The sequence below is a fragment of the Saccopteryx bilineata genome, chromosome 12, assembly GCF_036850765.1.
Source record: "Saccopteryx bilineata isolate mSacBil1 chromosome 12, mSacBil1_pri_phased_curated, whole genome shotgun sequence".
In the NCBI taxonomy this organism is placed as follows: Eukaryota; Metazoa; Chordata; class Mammalia; order Chiroptera; family Emballonuridae; genus Saccopteryx; species Saccopteryx bilineata.
In genome coordinates, this window is record NC_089501.1 from 52,368,808 (window position 1) to 52,385,113 (window position 16,306).

At 49.0% G+C, this 16,306-nt stretch overlaps 1 protein-coding gene across 1 annotated transcript in view; it reads left to right on the forward strand.

Moving 5' to 3' along the window:
• The first annotated feature begins 396 nt into the window (after nucleotides 1-396).
• LOC136316082 (E3 ubiquitin-protein ligase RNF213-like) overlaps nucleotides 397-16,306 on the forward strand; it is a 43,524-nt gene continuing 27,614 nt past the window's right edge. Inside the window, 26 exon segments of the mRNA XM_066247816.1 lie at nucleotides 397-461; nucleotides 3,185-3,311; nucleotides 3,432-3,596; nucleotides 4,489-4,923; nucleotides 4,926-5,075; nucleotides 5,077-5,458; nucleotides 5,461-5,643; nucleotides 6,568-6,758; nucleotides 6,985-7,066; nucleotides 7,069-7,133; nucleotides 8,672-8,826; nucleotides 9,042-9,799; nucleotides 9,802-9,976; nucleotides 9,978-10,193; nucleotides 10,195-10,340; nucleotides 10,343-11,365; nucleotides 11,368-11,535; nucleotides 11,538-11,585; nucleotides 11,588-12,034; nucleotides 12,037-12,127; nucleotides 12,129-12,226; nucleotides 12,229-12,459; nucleotides 13,975-14,101; nucleotides 15,300-15,360; nucleotides 15,362-15,396; nucleotides 16,283-16,306. Of these exon segments, the coding sequence (XP_066103913.1) occupies nucleotides 397-461; nucleotides 3,185-3,311; nucleotides 3,432-3,596; nucleotides 4,489-4,923; nucleotides 4,926-5,075; nucleotides 5,077-5,458; nucleotides 5,461-5,643; nucleotides 6,568-6,758; nucleotides 6,985-7,066; nucleotides 7,069-7,133; nucleotides 8,672-8,826; nucleotides 9,042-9,799; nucleotides 9,802-9,976; nucleotides 9,978-10,193; nucleotides 10,195-10,340; nucleotides 10,343-11,365; nucleotides 11,368-11,535; nucleotides 11,538-11,585; nucleotides 11,588-12,034; nucleotides 12,037-12,127; nucleotides 12,129-12,226; nucleotides 12,229-12,459; nucleotides 13,975-14,101; nucleotides 15,300-15,360; nucleotides 15,362-15,396; nucleotides 16,283-16,306 (5,648 nt within the window).

Genomic DNA, 16,306 nt, shown 5'->3' on the forward strand with positions numbered 1-16,306 from the left:
GAGGGTGTTAATTTTTATTTCAGTGCATTTTTCTCCCGGTTCAAAGTAAGTTCCCTGTTAGTCACGTAATGATGGCAGTCACTGCTCCATTTAAAAACTTAAATGTATGAAAAGTTTCCGTGGATGGTAGGAACTGTGCTGTACATCTTATGTTTTTGCCTCAAGGTGAAAAAAGTTAAGGTTAGTATTTGGTGGGGTGGGGATTGGGGACTTGTTTTTTATTTTTATTGTGAATTTTAAAGTGACCGACCCCATGTTATCACTTTTTATTCTTTTTAATCATGTGTACGATAGCTGCTCCAGCGACCCTTGGATGATCGAAAGGCCACTGTAGACATGCTTCAAGCAGAAGGAGGCAGAATAGCCCAGTCAGCTGAACTGGCTGATAGAGGAAAAATGACTGGACAGTTGGAGAGTCTGGAAAGTAGATGGGCTGGGCTCCTCAGCAAGGCAGCAGCCAGGTAAGGCCAGAGGCGTTTTGAGAATGGGTCAGAGAAGGTTTGTTTTGCCCTATTTTTGACTTGCTATCACTGAGATGCTCTAAAAGCTCCTGGGTGCTTCATACAGTGCTTTGAAAGGTATTTAATGGCTTTTATCTTAAAGAGGGTACAGTCTTACAGATGATCCTCATAACCAGAATAACTCTCAGGTTATGAGTGTCACTCCTCCCTAAATTACTGAGACCTGGAAGACACCTTGGTCTGTTTTTCTGCTGCAGCATAATTGTGATTCCAAACAGACACAAGATTCCTGCCATCCAGCCAACTTTCTGAGTGTTTGAAACAGATTTTTTTCCCTTCATATTTATAAACAATGTTTTTGATACTTAGAATTGAAATTTTCACTGATTTTCTTTCAGCTTATTAGAATATTAGATGTTTTTGCATCATAGAGCTAGTCTGTGGTTCTGTTAAATGTGCTTTCAAGAAATGCATAAATATTACTTTCTTCAATAAATGGCAAAAAGACAGGTAGTATATTTTTCTCCTCCAAGGCAATGCCTTCTCATTCCATAACTAGAAGTTTCCCTAGTGTCACATGGGCTTAATAAGTCACATGGATGTCTTTACTTTCAGCCTGTACAGTCCCCATTTTTAAAAATAAATGATAGCTGATCAGAAATCAATATGAGAGTAGTAAAGTTGATTATTGATTATTTCTTATTGTGGACTAATTCAGTTGTCTGCCAATAGCAGTCTTCAAATAACTTCCTCCTCAGTCTGTTTACTTTCACCTGCTCATGGCTTATGTCTTATCTGAGTTACAAAGCAATTGCTTGCCCATATTAGTGAGAAAAAACAAAAATAAAAGAATTCAACTTATTTTTACTTCCAAATTGCACGGCTTTTCTTCTTTCTCTGGCCATTTCTATCAGGATTGCCATTAAACTTCCAGTTACCCAGGCCTAAAACCTCAACCCTACTGTTAGTTCCCCTTACCTCCTACCAGCACCCCCAGTTTGTCACATCTACCAGCATGCTAACTTCTGTCCATTTTACGTCTATGGGGTCTTCCAGTTCACGTACCTCAGTTCATGACTTGAGTTCTCATTTGGCTTAGTTCACATGAAGTAGCTTCCTAACCAATCACTTTACTCATCACTCTGCTGCCACTTACCCCAAGGCCTTTGCCTCTTTGCACACTCAAAAACATTAAATGTTGCCTATAAATAAAATCTAAACTATCAATAGTTAACCCAGCATTCAAAACTTTCTACTGTTTGGTCTTAATTTACCTTCTTAGTTTCCCCTATTCCTCTCAGTCTTTATACAGTGTGTCCATAAAGTCATGGTGCACTTTGACTGGTCACAGGAAAGCAACAAAAGACGATACAAATGTGAAATCTGCACCCAATAAAAGGAAAACTCTCCCAGTTTCATACCTATTCAGTGCAGTTCGATGTGGGCTCAGGCACAGATTTTTTAGGGCTCCTTAGGTAGCTATCCCGTATAGCCTCTACAGACTCGTCACTGACTGCTGGCCTACCAGAATGGGGTTTCTTCACCAAACTGCCGGTTTCCTTCAACTGTTCATCCCACCGAGTAATGTTATTCCTATGTGGTGGCGCTTGGTTATAAACGTGCCGGTATTCACGTTGCACTTTGGTCACAGATTCGAATTTAGCGAGCAACAGAACACACTGAACTTTGTACCGTCCGCATCTCTACTGGCATGGCCATGGGCTGCTCTGCTGTATACACGGTATTACATCATCATCTGCGCGTGCGCACATGCTGCCACATCATCGTACAGAAACTGGGAGGGATTTCCTTTTATTTGGTGCAGATTTCACATTTCTTTTGTCTTTTGTTGCTTTCCTGTGACCAGTCAAAAGTGCACCATGACTTTACAGACACACTGTATTATAGGTAAAGAAAATCATATTTTGTTCTTCAGTATCTTCTCTCAGTCTCCTATTCTGTCTTTTTGCTGGTAGTGTTGCATCTCCACAAAATACTTTTGGCCATCTTCCCTTCTTCTGTGAATTCCCTAAGTACAGCGGTACCTTGAGATACAAACAGACCAACATATGAATTTTTTAAAGATAAGAGCTGCGCCCTGGCCGGTTGGCTCAGCGGTAGAGCGTCGGCCTAGCGTGCGGAGGACCCGGGTTCGATTCCCGGCCAGGGCACACAGGAAAAGTGCCCATTTGCTTCTCCACCCCTCCGCCGCGCTTTCCTCTCTGTCTCTCTCGTCCCCTCCCGCAGCCAAGGCTCCATTGGAGCAAAGATGGCCCGGGCGCTGGGGATGGCTCTGTGGCCTCTGCCCCAGGCGCTAGAGTGGCTCTGGTCGCAACATGGCGATGCCCAGGATGGGCAGAGCATCGCCCCCTGGTGGGCAGAGCGTCGCCCCTGGTGGGCGTGCCGGGTGGATCCCGGTCGGGCGCATGCGGGAGTCTGTCTGTCTGTCTCTCCCTGTTTCCAGCTTCAGAAAAATGGAAAAAAAAAAAAAAAATAGATAAGAGCTGCGACTTGGTCCGTATTTTTGTTAGAGATCCGAGGGAAATTCCGAGATACATGTCATGATTCATTCGGGAAGCTGCCGCTAGTTAACACGTTGGCACACGGGTCCAGTATCGGCAGTTTGATATACGAGTTGACTGACTTTTGAACTCGGTTACAGAACAAATTAAATTCGTATCTCAGGGTACCACTGTATAGAATAATCTATGTGACTTGGCCAGGAACTTGGAGTGGCTGGAAACGGTGAAGGAAAGTCATGGGTCTGTGGAACTCTCGTCCCTGTCGCTGGCCACAGCCATCAACAGCAGCGGCACCTACGTGATCCAGGCGCCCGGTGATGGCCAGAAGGTGTGTGCTCACGTCCTGGGCACGGCTGGCCACAGCAGAGCTGACAGGCTGCTGGGAACTGGGGTAGAGAGGTTGTGTCTCCCTCCGAAAAATAACTTGTAAATGTGTCCTGTTTCTCAGATTTCCCCAGACACAGTTCTACAGTTACGCCTCCCAGAGAGCCACGGGGATCTCCAGCAGGTGTGAACATACTCCTTGGAGGAGCTGAGGGAGCTTTTGAATAAATTGATGCTTATGTCTGGCAAGAAGGACCACAACAGTGCTGAGGTGGAGCAGTTCTCTGAGGTGAGAACTGTTTCCCTCGAGGCTATAGGGCAGGGCCAGGGCTGCTCAGTTTGGGCCAAGGACCCCCTGCTGAGTGGCCTCAGGGCTATGAGGAAGGTTTGGGTTTGGATTTGATTACTAATCATTGATCTGCTCTGAGAGTCAGAGTCATGGGTCTGCAGCTTGTGTGTCATCCAAAATCGTGACCCAAAGGGGACGCCTCATGGGCAAAAGGCACCCTGTTGAGAAAATACATCAGAAGGAACCCTGTTGAGAAAATATATCAGAACAGTCTCATTGTTTGTTATGAGATTTTCTTCATTTTTATTTTATTTTATTTTTTATTTTTTTTATAAGTTTTTTTTTTCTTCTTCATTTTTTTTAAGTGAGAAGAGGGGAGATGGTAAGACAGACTTCTACTTGTGCCCCGACTGGGATCCACCCAGCAACTCTGTCTTGGGCTGATAGTCGAATCAACCAGGCTATTTTTAGCTCCTGAGGCTGATGTGCTCAGACCAACTGAGCTATCTCCTCAGTGCCTGGGTTGAGCTACTGGCTGTGAAATGGGAAGAGAGAGAAAAGGAGGAGAACGAGGAAGAAAGAAGTGGATGGTCGCTTGTCTTGTTTGCTCTACCAGTAATCAAACCTAGGACATCTGTACACTGGGCTGATGCTCTATCCACTGAGCCATCTGGCTAGGGCCACTAGATTTCCTTTCACACTCAATTGTTCTTTTTTTCCACGACCGCCTCCGTATTTACAACTTCTAGCCTTCCCTGGGAAGAGGGCATGTGACAGAGGAAGGTAGGCCTCTGTGGTCAGTCCCTGCCCTCCAGTGCTTAGGAGTCGAGGTCTGATTGTTCTCTCTGTGATCTGCTGGGTGACACCTGCCTCCTGCTTCCATTCACAACAGGTGTTTTGCAACATGCAGAGGCTCACGCAGTCCTTTATAAACCGATACTGCGCCGGGAACTTGCTGTTCCGGGCCTGGAAGGCCAAGGTGTACTGCTTCCCTCGGAAGGACATGTCTGTGCAGCTGGACTTCAACCTGGGCCTGGGGCTGCTGGACACGCTAGCTGGGAGTGGGCCACTAGCCCCGCTGCTGGAGGCCATCTGCCGGCAGATGGAGCTCTTCTTGGAGCAGTGGGAGCGTTCCATGGCCCAGAAGCGAGCTCACCACTTCCACCTCAACTACTACACGGCCGAGCAGCTGGTGTACCTGAGCACAGAGCTCATGCGGCAGCCACCCAGCGATGCTGCCCTCACCGTGCTGTCCTTCATCAAACGTAACTGCACCCCTCAGGACGTCGTGGAGGCCTGCGTGAGGTCTGAGAGCAGGGCAGCCAGACCCCTCTGTGGCAGACAACGGTGCAGGAGTTGCAGCTCATGCTCAGCTGTGGATCTAGCGTGGTCGACAAGCTCGGCATCATCATGAGACAGTCCCTGGTGTATACGAGCGCCTTCCTGCCTCATTGCCTGGACTTGGAGGCCCTGGGCTGGCTGCCTGACACACCTGGCGAGGATGGGTGAGGCTCCCGTGATGCGAGAGCTTCCAAAAGGCCTGCCGGTCGGCCAGCTCAACCTCATCGTCTGTGGCCCCTTGGAGGTGCTGCTGGCTGCCCTCTGCACTAACATGCAGAGCCCAAAGCGTCCGCTGCCTACCTATGATGAGGTGCTGCTGTGCAACCCGGGACCAGCACTTCTGCGCCGCTGCCTGAGCCTCGGCTCCCAGAGGCGCCGCATCTACAGTCTGCTGTATGAAGACCAGCTGAGTTACGAGGTGGCCTGCCAGACGGAGGCGCTCTTCCATAGCCTTTGCACGCGGCCTCACCGAGAGGACTGCCAGCTCATCATGGTCTGTGACTATGAACGGGAGCACTGCCACCTCCCTCTGTCTTCAGCCAGCACAAAGTCCCCATCATCCCCCAGGTGCCCCTTGAGGCTGTCCAGACCTACCCGGCACATCATTTTCGGGTCCCCGAGTGGACCCCATTGGCCTCTGCCATGTTCAAGGACCAGATGTGTGTGGGAATCGTGGCCTCGGAGAGAGCGGGTGTTGGTAATGACAGCTGCTGGGGTAGACAGGTCCCCTGTGTCCCAGGAACCACCTGGTGGCTCTTCCTTATCCCACAGGGGTGGGAGGTGATTCAAATGAAGCCCTCACCCAAGAAGGGAAACTGAGTCTTAGGGAGACGTGGCTTATCTGAAATTGCAAATCAGGGTCCAAACTGGAATGGGACCCTCTCATCCACCTTCCTTGTTTAAACAACCTCCGAAGTTTCCTCATTTTTTTTTTTAGAACTCCATTGGCTGCTTCAGGGTTGGTGTGGGTGGGTCATGAGAGCAAGAGGAGACATAACCCTGGACTCTTTTTTATTTCCTTTTTTCAAGTGAGAGGAGAGGAGATAGACAGTGCACCCCAACAGGGATCTACCTGGCAACCCCCATCTGAGGCCATGCTCTCAACTGAGCTATTTTTAGTGCCTGAGGCCAAGGCTCCATGGAGCCATCCTCAGCGCCTGGGGCTAACTCGCTTAAACCAGTTGCACCATGGCTGTGGAAAAGGAAGAGAGAGAGAGAGAGAAGGGGAGGAGTGGAGAAACACATAATTGCTTCTTCTGTGTGCTCTGATCGGGAATCAAATCCTGGACTTCCACATGCTGGGCATATGCTTTACCACTGAGCCAAACAGCCAGGGCCACCTCTGTCTCTTGATCTTTGTCTCCCGTCAGTCCCCATTACCATTTTCATTCTAGTGACTGAATTCCCTTCACAGCACTGCCCCTTCCCTCCCCACAGCCTATGCATGGTGCATCACCGGCCCTAGGGAAACAGCGTGGACACCTGCGTTTCTTTGATCCCCAGGTTACGCCTTGCGTTGGTTTTGCATTTTTCACAGAAAGAAGTGACTTGGGCTAAGTCTTTCTGGACTCTCGGATCATTGGACTGCAGCCCTGGCACCTAATGTTCTTATCTTAATGTTGCAGGAAAGTCTATGTGAAGCGATTGCACGAGACTCTGAAAATGAAGTTTAGTAGGAAACAAGTGCCTCTAAAAATTATTCGATTGATCGACGCCCAGGTGGATGAGAATCAAGTGCTGGGCTCCCTGCTCCCCCTCCTAGATGCCCAGCATCAGACGACACCCGTGATTTTCCACTTTGATGTGACCTCCTCAGTAAGTGCCAGGGACTCCAACTGAGTGGCCCTGTCAGGAAACAAGTGATGCTGAGCCCTGTCCCGCTCCACCCCCCAGCATAAGGGGGGATGTATATCTTTACCATGTATAGATACTCAGTCTTGCATATCAAAGAACAGAATAAGAAGGTCCTTGAAGGGGGTGGGTTGGGGAAATTGGTCTTCTTGTGTATGAATACTGACAGACCCACGTGCTTCTGCTCAGGGTGCAGACTGGAGTCTGGGCGTTTCTTTTCAAACTCCTCATTCTACAGTACTTGATGGACATAAAAGGGAAAATGTGGCTGCGGAACCCGTCCATTTATATGTCATAGAGATCCTGGAAAGACGTTCTGCACTGCCTCTGAGGTCTTCCAAACTGGTGCGCTTCCCAGGGCCCCGTCATGGCATGTCATGGTGGAGTGGGGTCCTTCCTACGTGCTTGTCACCCCCTACTTGTGCCTTAGCAAAGCAGCCAAGTGTGATGTTAGTAAAGAAAGATTAATCTTTAAACTTTTTAAAAGTTTTTTTTTAATTTATTGGGGTTTTTTTAGAAAGAAGAAAGGAGGGGGAAACATTTGTTTGTGGTTCCACTTATTTATGCATTCATTGGTTAATTCTTGTTGTACGTGCCCTGACTGGGGAGCAAACCTACAACCTTGGTATACAGGAAGGATGCTTCAACCAACTGAGCTATCCTGCCAGGGTCTAACCCTGTTTTTTGTTGTTGTTTTTCATGCCTGGAATAAAAATAGTTTTATTAGTTAGCAGCATCTTAGATTTGAGTCACAGCTGATGCCGAGTCTCATGGGGTCGATACCAACTGTGCTGAGGGCGGTAAGTTCCTGCGCTGAGAACTACTGTCTTCCTAATGCAGCTGGGATGGGAAGGAGACTTCTGGCACATACATTTCTTGACAAAAGGGAGTTCTACACACACACGCGCACGCGCGCGCTCGCACATGATGTAGAGCACCAGTGGTGGGCAACCTGGCCCCTGCCGCCCACTAGTGGGCGTTCCAGCTTTCATGGTGGGCGGTAGCGGAGCAACCAAAGTATAAATAAAAAGATAGACTTAACTGTAATAAGTTGTTTTATAAAGAGTTATTCTGCCAAACTTAGCAAAAGTCCGACATAAAGTACTTGGTAAGTAATCATTATTATATGCTTTAACTTGCTCTAACTCTGCTTTATAAATTTTATAAAGTAAAGTTACTTCTCTACTTTATAAGTCACCATTACCGTGGAACCCGTGGGCGGTTAGAAAATGTTACTACTAACAGAGATACAAAGTGGGCAGTAGGTATAAAAAGGTTGACTACCCCTGATGTAGAGATTTAGTTTCAGGAGCTCGGGTGGAAAAGATTTCCTGATGGGGAACGCAGCTCTCACAGTGCCCGAGTTTACAAATAATCACAGCTGTTGCAGAAAGGGGTTTACAGAAATGGCTTTGCAAAAAGTGTTTTTGGAAGGTCTGTCCAATACAGACTATGTGGACAGTTCAAACACAAAAGCAGTTTTTTAAAAAAAATTTAGTCGTATCCCTGGCCTGTTGGCTCAATAGAGAGAGCGTTGGCCCATTGTGTGGCTGTCCTGGGTTTGATCCCCGGTCAGAGCATAAATGAGAAGCAACCATCTGCTTCTCCCTGCCTCCTTCTTCCCCTTCTTTCTGTCTTCCCCTCCTGTAGCCAGTGGCTCAATTGGTTCAAGTGTCAGCCCTGGGCACTTAGGGTAGCTTGGTTGGTCTGGCGCATCAGCCTCAGGTACTAAAAATAGCTCTGTTGATTAGAGCATTTGCCCCAGACAGGGGTAGCTGGATGGATCCCAGTCAAGGCGCATGTGGGAATCTGTCTTATCTCCCTTGCTTACACTTAAGAAAGAAATTCAATCATAACCATTTTATTTCTCTCTTCCTTTCCAGAAGTCAAATGCCCCCCACTTCAGTTTTCTTGACATCTTCCCAAAAGTCACCTGCAGGCCTCCCAAGGAAGTGTTAGACATGCAGTTAAATCCTCAGTGGAACCAGGAAGAGCCAGGAATGGATCCAACAGAGTTCTGCAGCGAGACTTTCCAAAGGCATTTCCAATATTTTTTTTATTTACTTTTATTTATTCATTTTAGAGAGGAGAGGGAGAGACAGACAGAGAGAGAGAGACAGAGAGAGAGAAGGGGGGGAGGAGCTGGAAGCATCAACTCCCATATGTGCCTTGACCAGGCAAGCCCAGGGTTTTGAACCAGCGACCTCAGCATTTCCAGGTCGACGCTTTATCCACTGCGCCACCACAGGTCAGGCCGCATTTCCAATATTTACAATGGTTCTATCAGAATCAAAACCTGGACGTGTTCCAGTACGAGGAAGGCGTGGTTGAGGGCACACCTGCGGAGTGCCTGCAGCACCTCCTGTTTTACTGCGGAGTGATAAACCCGTCCCGGTCGGAGCTCTGGGACTTTGCTCGGTTCCTCAACTACCAGCTCAGAGACTGTGAATCCTCTCTCTTCTGCAACCCAAGAATCGTTGAGGACACTCTGAGGGGCTTCAAGAACTTTGTGGGCACCTTCATGAATGTTATGGCAAGAGATTTTGCCACACCCACCCTCCACACATCTGACCAAAGCCCAGGGAAGCACATGGTCACAATGGACGGGGTCAAGGAGGAAGACATAGCCCCTTTCTCCCTCCGAAGGATGTGGGAGTCAGAGCCCCACCCATACGTGTTCTTCAACAGTGACCACACGTCCATGACGTTTATAGGGCTCCACCTGCAGCCCAATGAGAAGGGCATGGTCGACGCCATTGACCACTTGAGTAAGAAGGTGATCAAAAAAGATGTCATGACGATGGATCGGTTCCAGGGGCTGTTGCTTCAGAGGGTGCCCTTCAATGTTGACTTTGATGAGTTGCCCAGGCATGAGAAACTGGAACGGCTCTGCCTGGCTTTAGGGATCCAGTGGCCCATTGACCCTGACGATATTTATGACCTCACTATGGAAAATAGGCTCAAAATCCTCACCATTGAGATGTGTTTCCGGTGTGTGATCCCCATGATCATCATGGAGAGACTGGCTGTGGGAAAACCAGGCTCATCAAATTCCTTAGTGACCTGCGGCGTGGGTGTGCCGACGCGGAAACTGTGAAGCTGGTCAAGGTCCACGGAGGGACAAGTGCAAACATGATCTATGACAAAGTCAAGGCAGTGGACGTCCTTGCCCTCACCAACACAAATGAGTACCACTGTCTTATTCTTCGCTGAAGCCAACACCACAGAAGCCATCAGCTGTATCAAAGAAGTTCTGTGTGACCACACGGTGGACGGCTGGCTGCTAGCTGAGGACTCTGGCTTGCATATCATTGCGACCTGTAACCCCTACCGTACACACTCCCAGGAGATGCTCTCCCGCTTGGAGGCAGGTGGTTTGGGCTACAGAGTGAGTGCAGAGGAGACTAGACAGGCTGGGCTCCATCCCCTTGAGGCAGCTGGTACACTGAGTCCGTGCTCTGCCGCCAAGCCTGATACCTCTGGTGTGGGACTTTGGGCACCTGAGTGACTCCACAGAAAAGCTATACATCCAGCAAACAATCCAGAGACTGGTGGTGCCACCCAGATGGGTCAGGATGAGACGCGTGTGATCACCGACGTGCTCTCCGCCGCCCAGCGCTTCGTGAGGAAGAGAGAGGATGAGTGCAGCTTTGTCAGCCTCAGGGATGTGGAGCGCTGCGTGAAGGTCTTCAGGCAGTTTTATGACCACAGCAAGGTGCTCTTGTCAAAGCTGAATACCTCCCTCTGTGTGTCTGACACCAGCAGAAATGTCATTGAGAGAGACCCTGTCCTCTGGTCGCTGGTGCTGGCCACCGAGGTGTGTTATCACGCCTCTTTACAGAAACAAGACTTGTATCGGAAAGCCGTTTGCCGGTTTCTACCACAACCATACAGCGATAGCAAGGCCGTGCTGGACGAGATGATGCGGACGCAGGACCTCTTTCTGGATGGTGTAGCTCTAAGGAAAACCATCGCCAAGAACTTGGCTTTAAAGGAGAATGTCTTCATGATGGTGATCTGCACTGAGCTTAAGATCCCTCTCTTCCTGGTGGGAAAGCCCGGCAGCTCCAAGTCTCTCGCCAAGACCATTGTGGCGGATGCCATGCAAGGCCAGGCCGCCCACTCAGACCTCTTCTGGAGCCGGAAGCAGGTCCAGCTAGTGTCATTGCAGTGCAGCCCACACCCCACCCCACAAGGCATCATCGGCACCTTCAGGCAGCGTGCCCGTTTCCAACAGGGCAAGGACCTGCAGCAGTATGTCTCCCTGGTGGTGTTAGATGAGATCGGACTGGCCGAAGACTCGCCCAAAATGCCCCTCAAGGCTTTGCACCCGCTGCTGGAAGACGATTGCATTGAAGATGATGACCCTGCTCCCCACAAAAAAGTCGGCTTTATCGGTATTTCCAACTGGGCTCTGGACCCAGCCAAGATGAACTGGGGTATTTTTGTGTCACGTGGCAGCCCCAATAAGAAAGAGCTCATAGAGAGCGCCAGGGGGATCTGCTCTTCAGAGCCCCTTATTCAAGAAAGAATCCAAGGATACTTCCCATCCTTTGCGAAAGCCTACGAAACAGTCTGCAAGACAAGGGATTCTTTGGGCTTCGTGACTACTACAGCCTCATCAAAATGGTCTTTGCCTCCGCAAAGGCTTCTAACAAGAAGCCTTCCTCACAAGCTATCAGCCAGGCCATCCTTCGGAATTTCAGCGGCAAAGATGACATCCATGCCCTGGACATATTCACAGGCAGCTCAGAGAAAGTCAGACTATGCAGCTGATCAGGGACAACGTGTATGGTGACCTGAAGGTGTCGGGCAGGAGCCGGAAGAGTCCCGCTACTTGCTCGTGCTGACCAGAAACTACGTGGCCCTGCAGACCCTGCAGCGGACCCTCTTCCGTGGGAACCAGCAGCCAGAGATCATTTTCGGGTCCAGTTTCCCCAGGGACCAAGAGTACACCCAGGTCTGCAGAAACATCAACCGGGTGAAGATCTGCATGGAGATTGGCAAGATGGCGGTGCTCCTCAACCTGCAGAACCTCTACGAGAGCCTCTACGATGCCCTCGACCAGTACTATGTCTACCTTGGGGGCCAGACGTACGTGGACCTCGGCCTGGGGACCCATCCGGTCAAATGTCGGGTTCACCCAGACTTCCGCTTGATAGTCGTTGAAGAGAAAGACGTTGTCTGCAAACACTTCCCCATCCTTCTCATTAACTGGCTGGAGAAGCACTATTTGGACATCAGCACCGTTTGGAGAAATGGCAGAAGAGCATCGTGGAGGAGCTCCAGGGCTGGGTGAAGAAGTTCATCTGGGTCAAAGAAGAGCTATTCCAAGCCAGACAGCTACAGCCCTTCTGACGTCTTCATTGGCTACCACTCGGACACTTGTGCCTCTGTGGTGCTTCAGGTCATGGAGAGGCTTGGTCCCGGGACCTCAACCATGAGCGTTACCAGAAGGTGCTTGAGGACGCCAGGTTGGTGCTGCTGAACTGCGCCACGCCTGAGGCCATGGTCCGGCTCAGCTCTTCCTCCCTGGGCGTCTTTGCCGCACAGTCCCTGTTGCAAGAATACTACTGTGGGCAGCAGCATGACTCCTCTGCAGACTTCCTTCAGGCTCACCTCCGCACTCCGAATCCGGAGCACCATGTTGTCTTCACAGAGGTGATATCTTCCTACGCTTTTACCCTCAGAGTCCTTGATCCTTAGTGTCAAAGACTCAAGATTCTTTTCCAGTCAGTGTCTAGATATCGTAAAGGGACATGTTGAGACTTTTGCTTCCTTTTCATGTTAAGTGTGAGGAGACCCATAATTTATAAAAGTGCAGTTTGTGTGCCTGTTGCTGTGCAGAGCTCTGGGCTTACAGTAACAGTCAACAGTGTTTACGTCAACAGGTGAAGTATCATGTTCAATCACAGTACTCAGGGTACTGGGGACAAGAAAATGCATTGGCACAGTTCTTGTCCTTGGCCAGCATAGAGTATAATGTGGAAAGACAGACTCACAAACCTGAGCCGTTGATATCATTCCATGATGCTCTCCCCAGGCAAGGAGGGGCAGTGCAGGACAGGCTGTGAAGTCAGATGGATCTTCTTTAAGAGCTGACCCCCTAAACAGCTTGTGAAATATGGCTGAGGACAGTACTACAGGCAGAGGGCCTTGGGTGAAGGTGTGAAGCGGCACAGCCTGTGCAGGAGACTAGGCATTGATCTCTGATGGAGCTTAGCGTTCCAGGCCGAGTGCCGAGAGGGAGGGTTGACATAGCGTTGGAGAAACTGCATGGAGGCCCATACAGCGGCCCCGAGGAGCTTGGTGGTTCCTGCACAGAGAGGAGTTCTGGAGAAATATGTGTTGAGATACAGGAGGAAAGTCTGATAAGAAACTGTCCTAGAAAAGATGCACCAGTAGGGAGACTGCTGCAGGCGTTCAGAGTGATGGCGGATGGGTGTGACCAGGAAATGGGAAGGAATGCGATGGCTGGTTCTGAATAAGGGCCACAGGAGGTGGAGGAGTCCGGGGGTGACGCCCTGGGTTCTTCCTCAGATGGTCAGAGGTTTGGTTAACCAGAATAGAGAATCCTGGAACAAGCAGCAAGTCTGGGGGTCACTGGTAAACTCTCTCTGGTGCTCCTCTAACACCCAGGCAGACGTGTCTGTCATGCAGTTGTATGTAGAAATTGGAAGGTCTGTGGTAAGGCAGCCTGGAGACGGGAACCTGGCAGCTGTGGGATCAGCATGCCCATAAGGAGTGTTTTGCTTGCACTATGTGGTATGGCCCAGTGGTAGAGAATTGGCAGCCACAGAAAGGAAGGGGCATCATTGGCTAACTCCATCTGAGAGGATGAAGCAAGATTGCCAGGGAAGAAGTGACATTTGTGTTAAGCCCTTAAGGGAATTGCCAGAATTTCCAGTAGAGACTGAAGCAGGAAGAGGCATTGGTGTCTGGGAAGGGCACCCCACCTTAGGGATGGGGTGTCTTCTCTCCACTGCCCTTTGATTATTGATTGTTTCCCTCAGCACTGCCTCATTTTTTTAAAACTCTGGGTTGGGATGATTTTCTGTCTATGTGCCAGCTGCCCCATGCTGCGCCCATAGAAAATATTTGCTAACCATCCTCATGTTCCTGGGATTTCAACTTAGGGGATGTGCTAATAATTTTGAATTCTAGTGAATAATTTGCATTCCCTGACTTTGCAGACTGCTCACCAGTCGTGACTGTGAGAATTTAGAGTCAAAAGTTAATGGCAGGTCCCTGAAACCCACGATCCTGTCACTGCAACAGTTTGACACAGAGCACTCATTCCTCAGAGAAATCCGGTGAGGTCCCTTGCCTTTCCTCCCTCTGGGCTTCATCCTCAGTCCTGGCTGTGTCGTATGTTGTTTGTGTGGCTGTTGGGACTGCTGGTGCTTGTCACCAGCGTCAGTTAGTGAATGTGAGAACTTGTGACTGTGAAAAGGACAGCTGCGGAAGTCTCTTGTGTCCTTGTCATTGCTGTTATCTTCTGCGTGAACATTCTTCTCTGGCTCTTGGTCCTTGTATCTCTTGAGGAAGCATTTATTGGGGTTTGTTCTTTCTCCACTGTAGGGAAAGGATACTCACCTTGTAGAGCAGAATCCCATCTGTACAGTTTTTCTCTCTGCAGCCCTTATAGTTCCCATCACTCAGAGCCAGGAGGTCATTGGCACTACTTTTTTTTTATTAAGTAGAAGCAGGGAGGCAAAGAGACAGACTCCCTCATGTGCCCTGAATGGGATCCACCCAGCAAGCCCCTTACCAGGTGATGCTCTGCCCGTCTGGGACCATTGCTCTGTTGCTCGGCAACCGAGCTGTTTTTAACTCCTGAGGCAAGGCCATGGAACCATCCTCAGTGCCTGGGGCCAACTTGCTTGAACCAATTGAGCCATGGCAGCAGGAAGGGAAGAGAGAGAGAAGTGGAAGGGGTGGGGGTGGAGAAGCAGATGGACGCTTCTCCTGTGTGCCCTGGCCGGGAATCAAATCTAGGACTTTCACACACCAGGCCAGTGCTCTACTGCTGAGCCAACTGGCCAGAGCCATCATCCACTTTTATTTTCTTTTTTCTTTTTCTTTTTTTGTACTTTTTCAAAGTGAAAAGCAAGGGGGAGGCAGACAAACAGACTCCCACATGTGTCTGACCAGGATCCACCTGGCATGCTCACCAGGAGGTGATGCTTGGCCCCTCTGGGGCGTTGCTAAACTGCAGTCGGAGTCATTCTAGGGCCTGAGGCAGAGGCCATGGAACCATCCTCAGCGCCCAGGCCAACTTTGTTCCAGTGGAGCCTTGGTTGCCGGAGGGGAAGAGAGAGATAGAAAGGAGAGGGGGAGGGGTGGAGAAGCAGATGTGTGCTTCTCCTGTGTGCCCTGGCTGAGAATTGATCCTGGGACTCCACACGCCGGGTCGACGCTCTACCACTGAGCCAACGGGCCAGGGCCACATCACCCACTTTTTTAAGATTGGTGAACTCACTTGCATAATTTCCCTTTTTTCCCCCCTAGAGACTGCTAGTCTAACACAGCCTCATGTACAATCCTCATCATTCAAACAGATTTTGAAGATGGGGGTTCACAGTGCTCAGCTCGTTGCATCGGCTAAGTATGTTTCTGTTATTTTTCTCAGAAATCACGAATAGGAAACCCAAAATTTATTAGGGACCTCCTAAAGAATTGCTTTCCTGAGAACAGTATGTTATCTTGGTATACATAGAAATAAAAATAAAACCAATTCTCTCTTTTTGTTTTCCCGGTTGTGGACTAGAGAAACTGAACAAGGAGAAGCAAAAAGAGAAGGAAAAAAAGGCTAATCCCAATACAGAAATGGTGGAGTGATGCAAGATGTGTAAACAATAGAACATTAGTGGGAATTTTAAAAAGGGGGCATCCTTGACACCTGGGCTTGCAGACATGTTTCAGTACTTAAAACTAGTTTTAAATTATTCAATTTGAACTTGTGGCAAGGTCAAAGACAGTAGCAGACTGTAAATGATTTTATTTGCATTTGTTGGATTTTTATAGTGTTTGTAGGGAAACATGGTACTTCCCAAGTTGTGTCCCCTATTACTCAAAGTCAGTGAATTCTGGACCTTTGAAAGCATTGGAAGCCATATGTCATGCCCTGGTCATCTGTTCTCAGAGCCCTGTTGCTTACAGTATAAAGTTTTGCTAGACTTGCCTTTGGTGGGATTAGGGCAGCACATCTAGATCCCAGGTCAGGGGTTCCAGTTCGTAAGAAATTCCTTTTTGAAGCAGGAGGACACAGGAATGGGAGTGGGCAGGGATAGGCTAGAACATGCCCTCATTCTCTCATAGGAGGGGTAATCACGAGGGTCTGATATATATTGAAAACTGGAAAAAAAATAAGGTGAGACCATAAGCTTAAACAGGCCAGCTTTGAGGACAGACACACATCAGCCATGCCACAGCTGTGGTTTTGTTTATTTGCTTTGATTTGTTTTGGGTTTACGTGTTTGTTTTAAAAACAGGTATTCTGTTATAAATGAAATCAA